The sequence below is a fragment of the Oncorhynchus nerka genome, linkage group LG27 (assembly GCF_034236695.1).
Source record: "Oncorhynchus nerka isolate Pitt River linkage group LG27, Oner_Uvic_2.0, whole genome shotgun sequence".
Taxonomy (NCBI): Eukaryota; Metazoa; Chordata; class Actinopteri; order Salmoniformes; family Salmonidae; genus Oncorhynchus; species Oncorhynchus nerka.
Genome location: NC_088422.1, coordinates 17,413,879 through 17,426,162, shown reverse-complemented (window position 1 = coordinate 17,426,162; position 12,284 = coordinate 17,413,879). Strand labels below are relative to the sequence as shown.

At 47.0% G+C, this 12,284-nt stretch overlaps 1 protein-coding gene across 3 annotated transcripts in view; it reads left to right on the top strand.

Annotated features, from left to right (window-relative positions):
* Nucleotides 1-12,284, top strand: part of LOC115116358 (multiple C2 and transmembrane domain-containing protein 1-like) — a 255,296-nt gene that overhangs the window by 136,022 nt on the left and 106,990 nt on the right. For all 3 annotated transcript variants that reach the window (XM_065011417.1, XM_065011418.1, XM_065011416.1), the window contains exons 9-10: nt 4,114-4,207; nt 11,885-11,987. In XM_065011417.1, the coding sequence (XP_064867489.1) occupies nt 4,114-4,207; nt 11,885-11,987 (197 nt within the window). The remainder of the gene's footprint in view (nt 1-4,113; nt 4,208-11,884; nt 11,988-12,284) is intronic.

Genomic DNA, 12,284 nt, shown 5'->3' with positions numbered 1-12,284 from the left:
TACACACCTGAGAGTGGACTCTGGAGACGCTGGGTTTCTCCAAGTCCCTTTTCTCATCCTATATGGCTTATTGTAATGTGTGTGTCTCCATTATAGTCTGGCCCTAGGCTTTGGTCTGTTTGATGAAGAGCCACGCGGGTGGGCTTATAGCTGTTATTCCCCCCTGGAATAGGTTTGGATGCTATTCTGTCTATTGTGGTTGTTAATTACGAACAGACTGGAGGACCGGTGTCTCTCTAGCTGTGAGGTGCTGGAGGACTGGTGTCTCTAGCTGTGAGGTGCTGGAGGACTGGTGTCTCTAGCTGTGAGGTGCTGGAGGACTGGTGTCTCTAGCTGTGAGGTGCTGGAGGACTGGTGTCTCTAGCTGTGAGGTGCTGGAGGACTGGTGTCTCTAGCTGTGAGGTGCTGGAGGACTGGTGTCTCTAGCTGTGAGGTGCTGGAGGACTGGTGTCTCTAGCTGTGAGGTGCTGGAGGACTGGTGTCTCCAGCTGTGAGGTGTTGGAGGACTGGTGTCCCTAGCGGTGAGATGCTAGAGGACTGGTGTCTCTAGCTGTGAGGTGCTGGAGGACTGGTGTCTCTAGCTGTGAGGTGCTGGAGGACTGGTGCCTCTAGCTGTGAGGTGCTGGAGGACTGGTGTCTCTCTAGCTGTGAGATACTGGAGGACTGGTGTCTCTAGCTGTGAGGTGCTGGAGGACTGGTGTCTCTCTAGCTGTGAGGTGCTGGATGACTGGTGTCTCTCTAGCTGCGAGATGCTGGAGGACTGGTGTCTCTCTAGCTGTGAGATGCTGGAGGACTGGTGTCTCTCTAGCTGTGAGATGCTGGAGGACTGGTGTCTCTCTAGCTGTGAGATACTGGAGGACTGGTGTCTCTCTAGCTGCGAGATGCTGGAGGACTGGTGTCTCTCTAGCTGCGAGATGCTGGAGGACTGGTGTCTCTCTAGCTGTGAGATGCTGGAGGACTGGTGTCTCTCTAGCTTTGAGATGCTGGAGGACTGGTGTCTCTAGCTGTGAGATGCTGGAGGACTGGTGTCTCTCTAGCTGTGAGATGCTGGAGGACTGGTGTCTCTCTAGCTGTGAGATGCTGGAGGACTGGTGTCTCTCTAGCTGTGAGGTGCTGGAGGACTGGTGTCTCTCTAGCTGCGAGATGCTGGAGGACTGGTGTCTGTCTAGCTGTGAGATGCTGGAGGACTGGTGTCTCTAGCTGTGAGATGTGTCTCTCTTACAGGAGAGTTTACTGTGGGAAGTTGTATGTGCAGTGCTTGTGTTGGTTTCTTTCAGTTTAAAAGTCTCATAGTTTTTCCCAACCCTGTACAGATTCTCTCTCGTTCACTGAGTTACATTCAGTTTTTTATGATAAGGATTCCACATTTCTGTCCCCGTCTGTATGAACGTGACATTCTATGTATGTGTGTCTTGTTAAGCACCTAACAGAGAAGTGTTGATTTACTAGTGTTCCGCCCAGTAATGGCGCTGCTTTGCAGTGTATTGTTTATATTAGCTGTATGGAGGCGAGGGGAGGGGAGCAGAGCAGGTGGGATGTATACATACTAATTGCCAAGAAGGACCTGGACTGATGTGTCTTAATGGACCTGTGGAGGGGGACACACTGACCTCTCCTCAAGTGCTGCCACTCCACTCCACCAGCTCCTATACCTTATAACACCCCCATAACAACTCCATACACCCCCATAACAACCCCATACTCCCCCATAACAACCCCATACACCCCCATAACTCAGAGCCTCAACCCACACAGAGAAGAAGAGGTAGAGAAAGGGAAGAGAGAGGAGGAGGAGGAAGCTCTTAGCATTCCATTTTTATTATGACATTTCACAGTCATCCGATTGAATGTCCCCTGATCGGATTGTCCAGCCGGCAGTCGGTGGGGATGAAATGTTATTTGGAGTGTTGATAAAAGGTGAGGCACCTCCAAGATGACAGCGAGTCATAAGGCCCGGCGCGCTGACATTCATTTTCTCCACAACAGAGATGGAATAAGACGTCACGGTGACAAGGTGTCAATCAAGCTGGGGCCCCGCCATATAACCAACCCCCCTTTCTCGCCACATGCACCCCCCCACCTCCCGATCCCTAGTCCCTGCTGGCGGGTAGGGGGTGGTGGATGGGGGGGTGGATCCTCTTCAACAGTAATGGGGCTAGGCTGAACCCAGAGTGAGCGAGCCTCCTCAGCTTGGTAGCTGGGAGGATGGGAGGTGGGGAAGAATGGGAGGATGGGAGGTGGGGAGGATGGGACGTGGGGAGGTTGGTAGCTGGGAGGATGGGAGGTGGGGGAGGATGGGAGGATGGGAGAAGGGATGTGGGGGAGGATGGGAGGAAGGATGTGGGGTAGGATGGGAGGGGGTTGAGGATGGGAGGTGGGGAAGGATGGGCGGTGGGGGAGCATGGGAGGTGAGGGAGGATGGGAGTTGGGGGAGGATGGGAGGTGGGGGAGGATGGGAGGTGGGGAGGATGGGAGCTGTGGGAGGATGAGAGGTGGGGGAGGTTGGGAGGTGGGGGAGGATGGGAGGTGGGGGAGGATGGGAGGTGGGGGAGGATGAGAGGTGGGGGAGGATAGGAGGTGGGGGAGGATGGGAGGTGGGGGAGGATAGGAGGTGGGGGGTGAGAGGTGGGGAGGATGTATTGGAGGGTGGGAAAATATATTCTACAGCCTTTCATTAAAAAAATAAAGAGGCCTCATCTCCTGAGCTTTTCAATCTATCTGCCTGTCTATTGAGAGGGCCTGAAAAGGCAGCCCTGCAAATCAGAAATTCCTCTGCTATGGAAATGTTCCGGCTTCACAAATCAGCCATGTTTTTTCTCTCTCTCTCTCTCTCTCTCTCTCTCTCTCTCTCTCTCTCTCTCTCTTTTTTTTTTTTTAGGCCGTCCTCAATAATCACAAATAATAAGCTGTCATATCTTCAGAGAAATCATGTATTAAACTTATGTGGAAAGGTTTTTCTCCCCTTCTCCTTCCTCTCCTCTCATCTTCATTCTAAGGCATTTCAACAATAATATCGCTGGAAACAGGCAGAGGCTGACAGAGTTTATAATAAATGAAGTCTGTAGCCTGGCCCTGACTCTGAAATGTAAATTATAATTACTCCTCTGGGTATGTAAGGGGGTTATTGCCAGAGAGAGAAATAAATTGAAGTGAAGTGTGTTTTCTCTGCTTTTAAGACACGCCAGCATGGCTCTCAGTGCAGGGCTGTGTGTGTGTGTGTGTGTGTGTGTGTGTGTGTGTGTGTGTGTGTGTGTGTGTGTGTGTGTGTGTGTGTGTGTGTGTGTGTGTGTGTGTGTGTGTGTGTGTGTGTGTGATTGCACCTCCTCAGCTCTTTCCTTTATCTGCTAGACTTGTCCATACATTTACACTGCCAGGCTTGTCCTGTGTCCTATCTGACCTCTGTGAAGGGACAATGAGGCTGCCGCTAACATGGAGATGTGTGTTTTCATTGAGTGATAGAAAAAGTCACAGCAGACTGGGCTGGTTTCATCATCATACAGTCGAGAGACGATCACTGTACCCTGTAGAGAGTGGTGTGTGTGTGTGTGTGTGTGTGTGTGTGTGTGTGTGTACACCAGTATGACCAGTAAATATGTGATGGTGCCCAGTAACTATCACATCACTGCCTGAATCCCAGTCATGCCTCAGTGGAAGTGGGAAGTGTCTGAGCTCTGCAATTTCTCTATATGACATCTATCAGTAAATGGCGTGTGTTTTACTCTCTCGCTCCCTGTCTTTCTCTAGCTCTTTCTCTCTCTCTCTCTCTCTCTCTCTCTCTCTCTCTCTCTCTCTCTCTCTCTCCCTCTCTCTCTCTCTCTCTCTCTCTCTCTCTCTCTCTCTCTCCCACTCTCTCCCCCCCTCCCCACTCGTTCACACAAAACAGAAAAGGTAATGGCATTCTTCTGAACATAGTGCCTGTGTGTTAAACTAAAGAAAAGAGAGAGAAGGGAAGATCGTTGACTGGCAGGCAATGAAAATACATTTTGCCCATTCGACTTCACTTAATGTGACCGTTTGGATGTCAGTGGTAAATTGAACTGTCCTGAACTGTTTCCCACAGCTTAATGTACTCAATGTACCCATCACCCCTGACCTCTGACCTCTAACCTGCAGAGTGTGCTGAGGTCGTTCCACAACCTGAAGGATGTGGGAGTGGTCCAGGTTAAGGTCATCAGATCAGAGGGGCTGATGGCAGCAGACGTCACAGGTAAGTCAACTAAAACCTCTTCAAATGACATTAAAATCTTCTTCTCTGCTATGAAGAGCGGATAACTTCTGTTATCTGTTGCTAAACGGCACTCCCGCTTGTCTGTATGTTTCCACAAAATGTATTCTTCCCATGCCTAATGTATAATAAAACATCAATCTATCAATTTGGTGTCATTGACAATGGCCAATAAGAACCTTTAGAGATCGTATCTAGATTACAGAACATCTCATTTAGAACCACATTTATTTTGGGGAGATTGAAATGAATCTAGGGGAGAAACGTTTCTCTTGCATCCTTGTTTCTCCATTACTTCTTACTTTTAATGAGGTTTACAGTAGAGAGAACTACTTTACTTTTTCACAGTGTGTGTTATCTAATGGAAAAGAAGTGGGACTGAGTTAGTTTGGCCTCACTCAGGGGAGAGGACTCACACACATGAGCAGATAGAGCTGCCGTAGTCTTTCATTTCCTGGTTGGAGCAAGGCCTAATGGCTCTGCCTTTGTTTATTACCGGAGAAACAAATGGAAATCCCTGCTGACCTCAATACAGTACTCATAGCTCAGTCTGGGGTTTGCTGTAGCTACTCTACAGTAAAGTATTCAGGTCACTTTCAGACCAGAACTTAAGCAACAACATCTTTGCCTCGCTGTCTTGTCATTCCTCCATCTGGGTTGCAACAAGAGTTACAAGTGTTGTGATGGAAAAATATGGACTGCGAAAGTGAAGTGCATAGGCTAGCCATCGAACCAATTAGTTCAACAGAAGTGCATAGCCTGAAATGTCATTTGAGTGAAGTTGTGGGTCCTCTTTTTCCATGCAGGGGCCTCTGGTAGCATTGTTGGTGTGAGAGCTAGACACTGTCAAGTATCACCATTTTGAGTCTTTCTCTCTCTCTCTCTCTCTCTCTCTCTCTCTCTCTCTCTCTCTCTCTCTCTCTCTCTCTTTCTCTCTCTCGCTCTCACTGTTCGGTTGCCCTCTCCACCCTCAACTTCGCAATAGCACCCCTAACTTTTAAAGTGGTCCCTTCCCTCCACTAATCCCACCTTCACAGACTGTTCAGCCCATCAATCACCCCATCTGTCCGATGGTTTGGTCCATCCTTTATTTCCAACCCACTCAGATGGCCCGGTCCACCACACTGACCCATTAGCCTTGCCAGGCTGTGTGTGTGTGTGTGTGTGTGTGTGTGTGTGTGTGTGTGTGTGTGTGTGTGTGTGTGTGTGTGTGTGTGTGTGTGTGTGTGTGTGTGTGTGTGTGTGTGTGTGAGTGGGCGTGTGCGTGTGCGTGTGTGTGTGTGTTGTTCCCAATGGAATGGAAGGGCTCATGAGCTTTGATTTCACACTTTGGGTCTGCCTGGTGGCCCCACACACACACTCTCAGAGACAAAGCCCCTTTAAGAGCTCCTTTAAGGGTCCTCACCCACACTGCATGCAGACCCCTCCACAGCTGGCCAGCATGAGAGAGGTGTCAGGAGCAAGGTAGCAGGTCACAGAGGAACACACACAGGCTTTAATGGAGATAGAGGGGGGGTACTGTGAGAAAGCCTTTTCCAATCCACTCCCATTCATTTCCCCCTCTCTCCTCGCCCCTCCCGTCTTTCCATCCCCCTATCTCCCTGTGTGGCAGTCTGTCCCATACCTCTAATTGTGGCGTTTACATGGAGTACCTCTACTCTAGCCCAGGAAAATAACTGAATATCGTCTCTAAAACCAACAATCCCATTTGATGAGGTGCTCTTACCCGTGTGAGTACCTCTCTTAATGTTCCGGCCTTTCAGCAACACACAGCACCTTCTCAATGGAGGGGCCAAACACATTCATGTACTGCGTCAATAGTAGAAGTAGTTTGCAGATTCCCTCAGGATCGATCTTTGTACTGGTATTTTGTGATACAGTAAAAAGTGCATTGAGGTGAGCTGCTGAGGCATCAACATTACTGTGTAACAGATAGTGAATAACATGTATGAACACTATGCGAGGGTGCAATCATGCACTTGACTGACAGTGTAATACTGAGGAGAGTAGTGATGATGTAGTTATATGTCATTTAGCCTCTTTGATCCAAAGTGACTTACAGTTAGGCGTGCATATATTTTTCCCGTAGTAACGACAGTAAGTGTAGCATTTAGACTCTCAGACACTGCCGTATGCCTTCCTTTTTAACAGCTCCAAAAGGAACTGGGAGACAACGACATCATCTCAGTTCTACCGTGTTGGTTTAACTCAGTTTAACACTCTCATCTTATTGCTGCCTGAAATGAGGTTAAAGGTCTCGCCGTGAACCCACCCAGAATATGGGAAATGAAGCCAGGGAGGGGCTATGGTGTATCTGGACCGTCAAAGTAGCCCTCAAACCCTAGTGGGTAATTGGCTGGGACAACCTCCTCTGGTGCTCTCCAATAAGGTGAAAGTTCATCACCAGAGACATCCACTCACCATTGCCTGCATATTATTAAAGGAGCACGCCTTTCTCTTCAAACCATTTGAATACATTTTAGTGATTGAATTTCAGTCAATTCTAGCTAATTCGAAAGTATTATGTTGAATATTCTAGTGACTACGGAAATATTGTGAACAATTGTATGTGGTTGCAGTTATTAAGGAAGACAGTATATTGTTCAACATTTAGAAAATGAATCCTAAAAAAAAAAAAATATTAGTTATTTATCATCATTGTACTCAAAGCCCTAATGAAAGTGTTCATGATTTTTATTTTCAAAAAACACTCAAACAAAATAACAAAAGTGAAAACGAAAGTGCACAGTTCTGTCAGGCTCAGAAACTAAACACAAAACAAGATCCCACAAAACCCAAAAGGAAAATGACAACTTCTATATGATCCCCAATCAGAGACAACAATAGACAGCTGCCTCTGGTTGGGAACCACACTAGGCAAAAACAACAAAGAAATAGAAAACATAGACTTTCCCACCCGAGTCACACCCTGACCTAAACAAACATAGAGAATAATGAAGATCTCTAAGGACAGTCATGTTGTAAAGGTAAACAGTCTGATGACTGATACTGTATTATTCTGTGTATACTGATGTAGGAGTGAGTGTCACAATTAGATGATCACAGTGACTTCTGTTTCACTCTCCCTCTGTGCTGTCCTGATCACAGTGACTTCTGTTTCACTCTCCCTCTGTGCTGTCCTGATCACAGTGACTTCTGTTTCACTCTCCCTCTGTGCTGTCCTTATCACAGTGACTTCTGTTTCACTCTCCCTCTGTGCTGTCCTTATCACAGTGACTTCTGTTTCACTCTCCCTCTGTGCTGTCCTTATCACAGTGACTTCTGTTTCACTCTCCCTCTGTGCTGTCCTTATCACAGTGACTTCTGTTTCACTCTCCCTCTGTGCTGTCCTTATCACAGTGACTTCTGTTTCACTCTCGATCTATGCTGTCCTTATCACAGTGACTTCTGTTTCACTCTCCCTCTGTGCTGTCCTTATCACAATGACTTCTGTTTCACTCTCCCTCTGTGCTGTCCTTATCACAGTGACTTCTGTTTCACTCTCCCTCTGTGCTGTCCTTATCACAGTGACTTCTGTTTCACTCTCGATCTGTGCTGTCCTTATCACAGTCACTAGAGTCGTACTCTCTGCTCCGCCTCAACAGGGAGTTTATGAATGAACCTAAATTCAACCTCGCATTGAACCCCATTTCTTCTGTTCTGAACTTCATTATTAAAAGCAATGTACTCTGAAGTAATTTTATTTTAAATCACGCTCTTGGGGACTTTGAATGGGATATTCCTCTCTCTTCCTGACCTAGCTTTTAAGAGTGATATGATTGAATAAACAGAAAAAGTGTTCCCAACAGTTAAGATCAAAGCTGTAGTTAAGTGTTTGTTGTTATGAATGGTAAATGAAATGTGTGCATGCGTGGGGAGGGAGGGGCAGTCCTTTCAATTTACAACGAAACAGTAACATGTATTTCCATACACAAACACAGAACGTATCATGTCGGAGAGTAAAGAAAATTAAGGAACTTTTGACTGGTACTGTATATATATATATATACAAATATAGGAATATATAAATATATACAGTACCAGTCAAAAGTTTGGACACACCTACTCATTCAAGGGTTTCTCTTTATTTTTTTACTATTTTCTACATTGTAGAATAATAGTGAAGACATCAAAACTATGAAACACACCCAAAACACACACTAACCAAAAAAGTGTAAACAAATGAAAATATACTTGAGTAATTTGAGATTCTTTGAGATTCTTCTGCCTTTACGACAGCTTTACACACTCTTGGCATTCTCTCAACCGGATTCTTTTCCAGCAGTCTTAAAGGAGTTCCCACATACTGTATGCTGAGCACATGTTGGCTGCTTTTCCTTCGCTCTGCAGTCCAACTCATCCCAAACCATCTCAATTGGGTTGAAGTCGGGTAATTGTGGAGGCCAGGTCATCTGATGCAGCACTCCATCACTCTCCTTCTTGGTCAAATAGTCCTTACACAGCCTGGAGGTGTGTTGGGTCATTGTCCTGTTGAAAAACAAATGATAGACCCACTAAGTGCGAACCAGATAGGATGGCGTATCGTTGCAGAATGCTGTGGTAGCCATGCTAGTTAAGTGTGCTTTGAATTCTAAATAAATCACTGAGAGTGTCACCAGAAAAGTACTCCCACACCATCACACCTCCTCCTCCATGCTTCACGGTGGGAACTGCAAATGCGGAGATCATCAATTCATATATTCTGCCTCTCACAAAGAGACGGTGGTTGGAACCAAAAATCTCAAATTTGGACTCATCAGACCAAAGGACAGATTTCCACCAGTCTAATGTCCATTGCTCGTGTTTCTTGGCATAAGCAAATCTCCATTTAAGGTGCAGTTAATTCTAATGAACTTATTCTCTGAAGCAGTGGTAACTCTGGGTCTTCCTTCCCTGTGGCGGTCCTCATGAGAGACAGTTTCATCGTAGCGCTTGATTGTTTTTGCGGCCGTACTTGAAGAAACGTTCAAAGTTCTTGAACTTTCCCGCGTTGACTGACCTTCATGTCTTAAGTATTAATTGACTGTCATTTCTCTTTGTTTATTTAAGCTGTTCTTTCCAAAGTATGGATTTGGTCTTTTACCAAATAGGGCTATCTTCTATATACCAACCCTACCTTGTCACAACACCACTGATTGGCCCAAACACATTAAGAAGGAAAGACATTCCACAAATACACTTCTAACAAGGAACACCTGTTAATTGAAATGCATTCCAGATGACTACCTCCTGAAGCTGGTTGAGAGAATACCAAGCGTGTGCAAAGCTGTCATTTAGGAAAAGGGTGAATACTTTGAAGAATATCAAATATCAAATATATAACACTTTTTTGGCTATGACATGATTAAATATGTGTTTTTTTTATTTTATATTTTTGATGTCTTCACTATTATTCTGCAAGGAGTAGGTGTGTCCAAACCTTTGACTAGTACTGTATATAGGGCATTTGTTGTAATTAGTACAGTATGCTAGTCTCTGGAGAAGGTTACAAACATAATGATTACGTCTCTGTTCAGCCTCCACACCTCCATGTTCCTCTGTTTTCCTCCACACCTCCATGTTCCTCTGTTCAGCCTCCACAACTCCACACATCCATGTTCCTCTGTTTTGCCTTCACAACTCCATGTTCCTCTGTTCAGCCTCCACACCTCCATGTTCCTCTGTTCAGCCTCCACACCTCCATGTTCCTCTGTTCAACCTCCACACCTCCATGTTCCTCTGTTCAGCCTCCACACCTCCATGTTCCTCTGTTCAGACTCCACACCTCTATTTTCCTCTGTTTTGCCTCCACACCTCCATGTTTCTCTGGTCAGCCTCCACTTGTTTGAAATAACTTACAACGGCAACCGGAGTTCACCCACTACACCGCCAGTCACTAAGTCTGTCTTACTGACCTTTCATGGCCTTCCCTCACTCCTCTCTCCCCCCTCCCTCTTCTCAGCCCCATCCCTGTCAGACAAGATGTCTCCTCTCTCCCCCTCCCTCTCTTCTCAGCCCCATCCCTGTCAGACAAGATGTCTTCTCTCTCCCCCTCCCTCTTCTCAGCCCCATCCCTGTCAGACAAGATGTCTTCTCTCTCCCCCTCCCTCTTCTCAGCCCCATCCCTGTCAGACAAGATGTCTTCTCTCTCCCCCTCCCTCTTCTCAGCCCCATCCCTGTCAGACAAGATGTCTTCTCTCTCCCCCTCCCTCTTCTCAGCCCTATCCCTGTCAGACAAGATGTCTTCTCTCTCCCCCTCTCTCTTCTCAGCCCCATCCCTGTCAGACAAGATGTCTCCTCTCTCCCCCTCCCTCTTCTCAGCCCCATCCCTGTCAGACAAGATGTCTTCTCTCTCCCCCTCCCTCTTCCCAGCCCCATCCCTGTCAGACAATATATCTTCTCTCTCCCCCTCCCTCTTCTCAGCCCCATCCCTGTCAGACAAGATGTCTTCTCTCTCCCCCTCCCTCTTCTCAGCCCCATCCCTGTCAGACAAGATGTCTCCTCTCTCCCCCTCCCTCTTCTCAGCCCCATCCCTGTCAGACAACATGTCTTCTCTCTCCCCCTCCCTCTTCTCAGCCCCATCCCTGTCAGACAAGATGTCTTCTCTCTCCCCCTCCCTCTTCTCAGCCCCATCCCTGTCAGACAAGATGTCTTCTCTCTCCCTCTCCCTCTTCTCAGCCCCATCCCAGTCAGACAAGATGTCTTCTCTCTCCCCCCTCCCTCTTCTCAGCCCCATCCCTGTCAGACAAGATGTCTTCTCTCTCCCCCTCCCTCTTCTCAGCCCCATCCCTGTCAGACAAGATGTCTTCTCTCTCCCCTCAGCCCCATCCCTGTCAGACAAGATCTTCTCAGCCCCATCCCTGTCAGACAAGATGTCTTCTCTCTCCCCCTCCCTCTTCTCAGCCCCATCCCTGTCAGACAAGATGTCTTCTCTCCCCCCTCCCTCTTCTCAGCCCCATCCCTGTCAGACAAGATGTCTTCTCTCTCCCCTCCCTCTTCTCAGCCCCATCCCTGTCAGACAACATGTCTTCTCTCTCCCCCTCCCTCATCTCAGCCCCATCCCTGTCAGACAAGATGTCTCCTCCCCCCTCCCTATCTATTCCATCCCTGTCAGACAAGATGTCTTCCCCCCCCCCTATCTATTCCATCCTCGCCGGTGCCCCGGGAAGAGTTTCCTTAGTGCTTATCTGGTGGAGTCCGAGCACTAGGATCCCTGTAGCAGGGCCAGTGGTATGGTGTAGCGTGGGGTGAAATGACTTCATCACATCATTACTGCCGGTGATAAATGGTGGCTCGAGCTGTCATGAGAAGGGAGAGGAGGGTGAGGACTGGATGGTAATTCTCTGTTCAGCTCCTGGCTCTTCTTCTGCTCCTCTTTATCAGGTAGAATACTTCCCCTACTGCTGCTGCTAAGCACCAGCACCTCATCTGTAGGCCACAGACACTGGATTAGACCGGAGTAAACAAGACAGATATTAGGGCTACTCTTTTTATCACCATGTCTCTCAATTTCAATTACATTTCAGTTCAAGGGGCTTTATTGGCATGAGAAACATATGTTAACATTGCCAAAACAAGTGAAGTTGATAATATACAAAAGTGAAATGAACAATAAACTTTACACTCACAGACGTTCCAAAATAATATCTCTCTCTGTGTCTGTCTGTCTACCCTTCACAGGGAAGAGTGACCCCTTCTGTGTGGTGGAACTGAGTAACGATCGGCTACAGACACACACGGTCTACAAGAACCTCAACCCCGAGTGGAACAAGGTCTTCACCTTGTGAGTGCACTTCTGTATCATGTGTTGCCACATACCTATCCTGATCTCATGCTGGGTGGGCTCTCTCTTTCTGTCTGTCTTTCTCACTCTCTGACATATGCCAATACTTCATATATGTGAAAACACGCACATTTATTGAATTGTGTTGCTAATATTTCATTTTGTATTTTTTTAACTAGGCAAGTCAGTTAATAACACATTCTTATTTACAATGATGGCCTACCATGGAACAGTGGGTTAACTGCCTTGTTCAGGCGCAGAATGACAGATTTTTTTCCTTGTCAACTCGGGGATTCG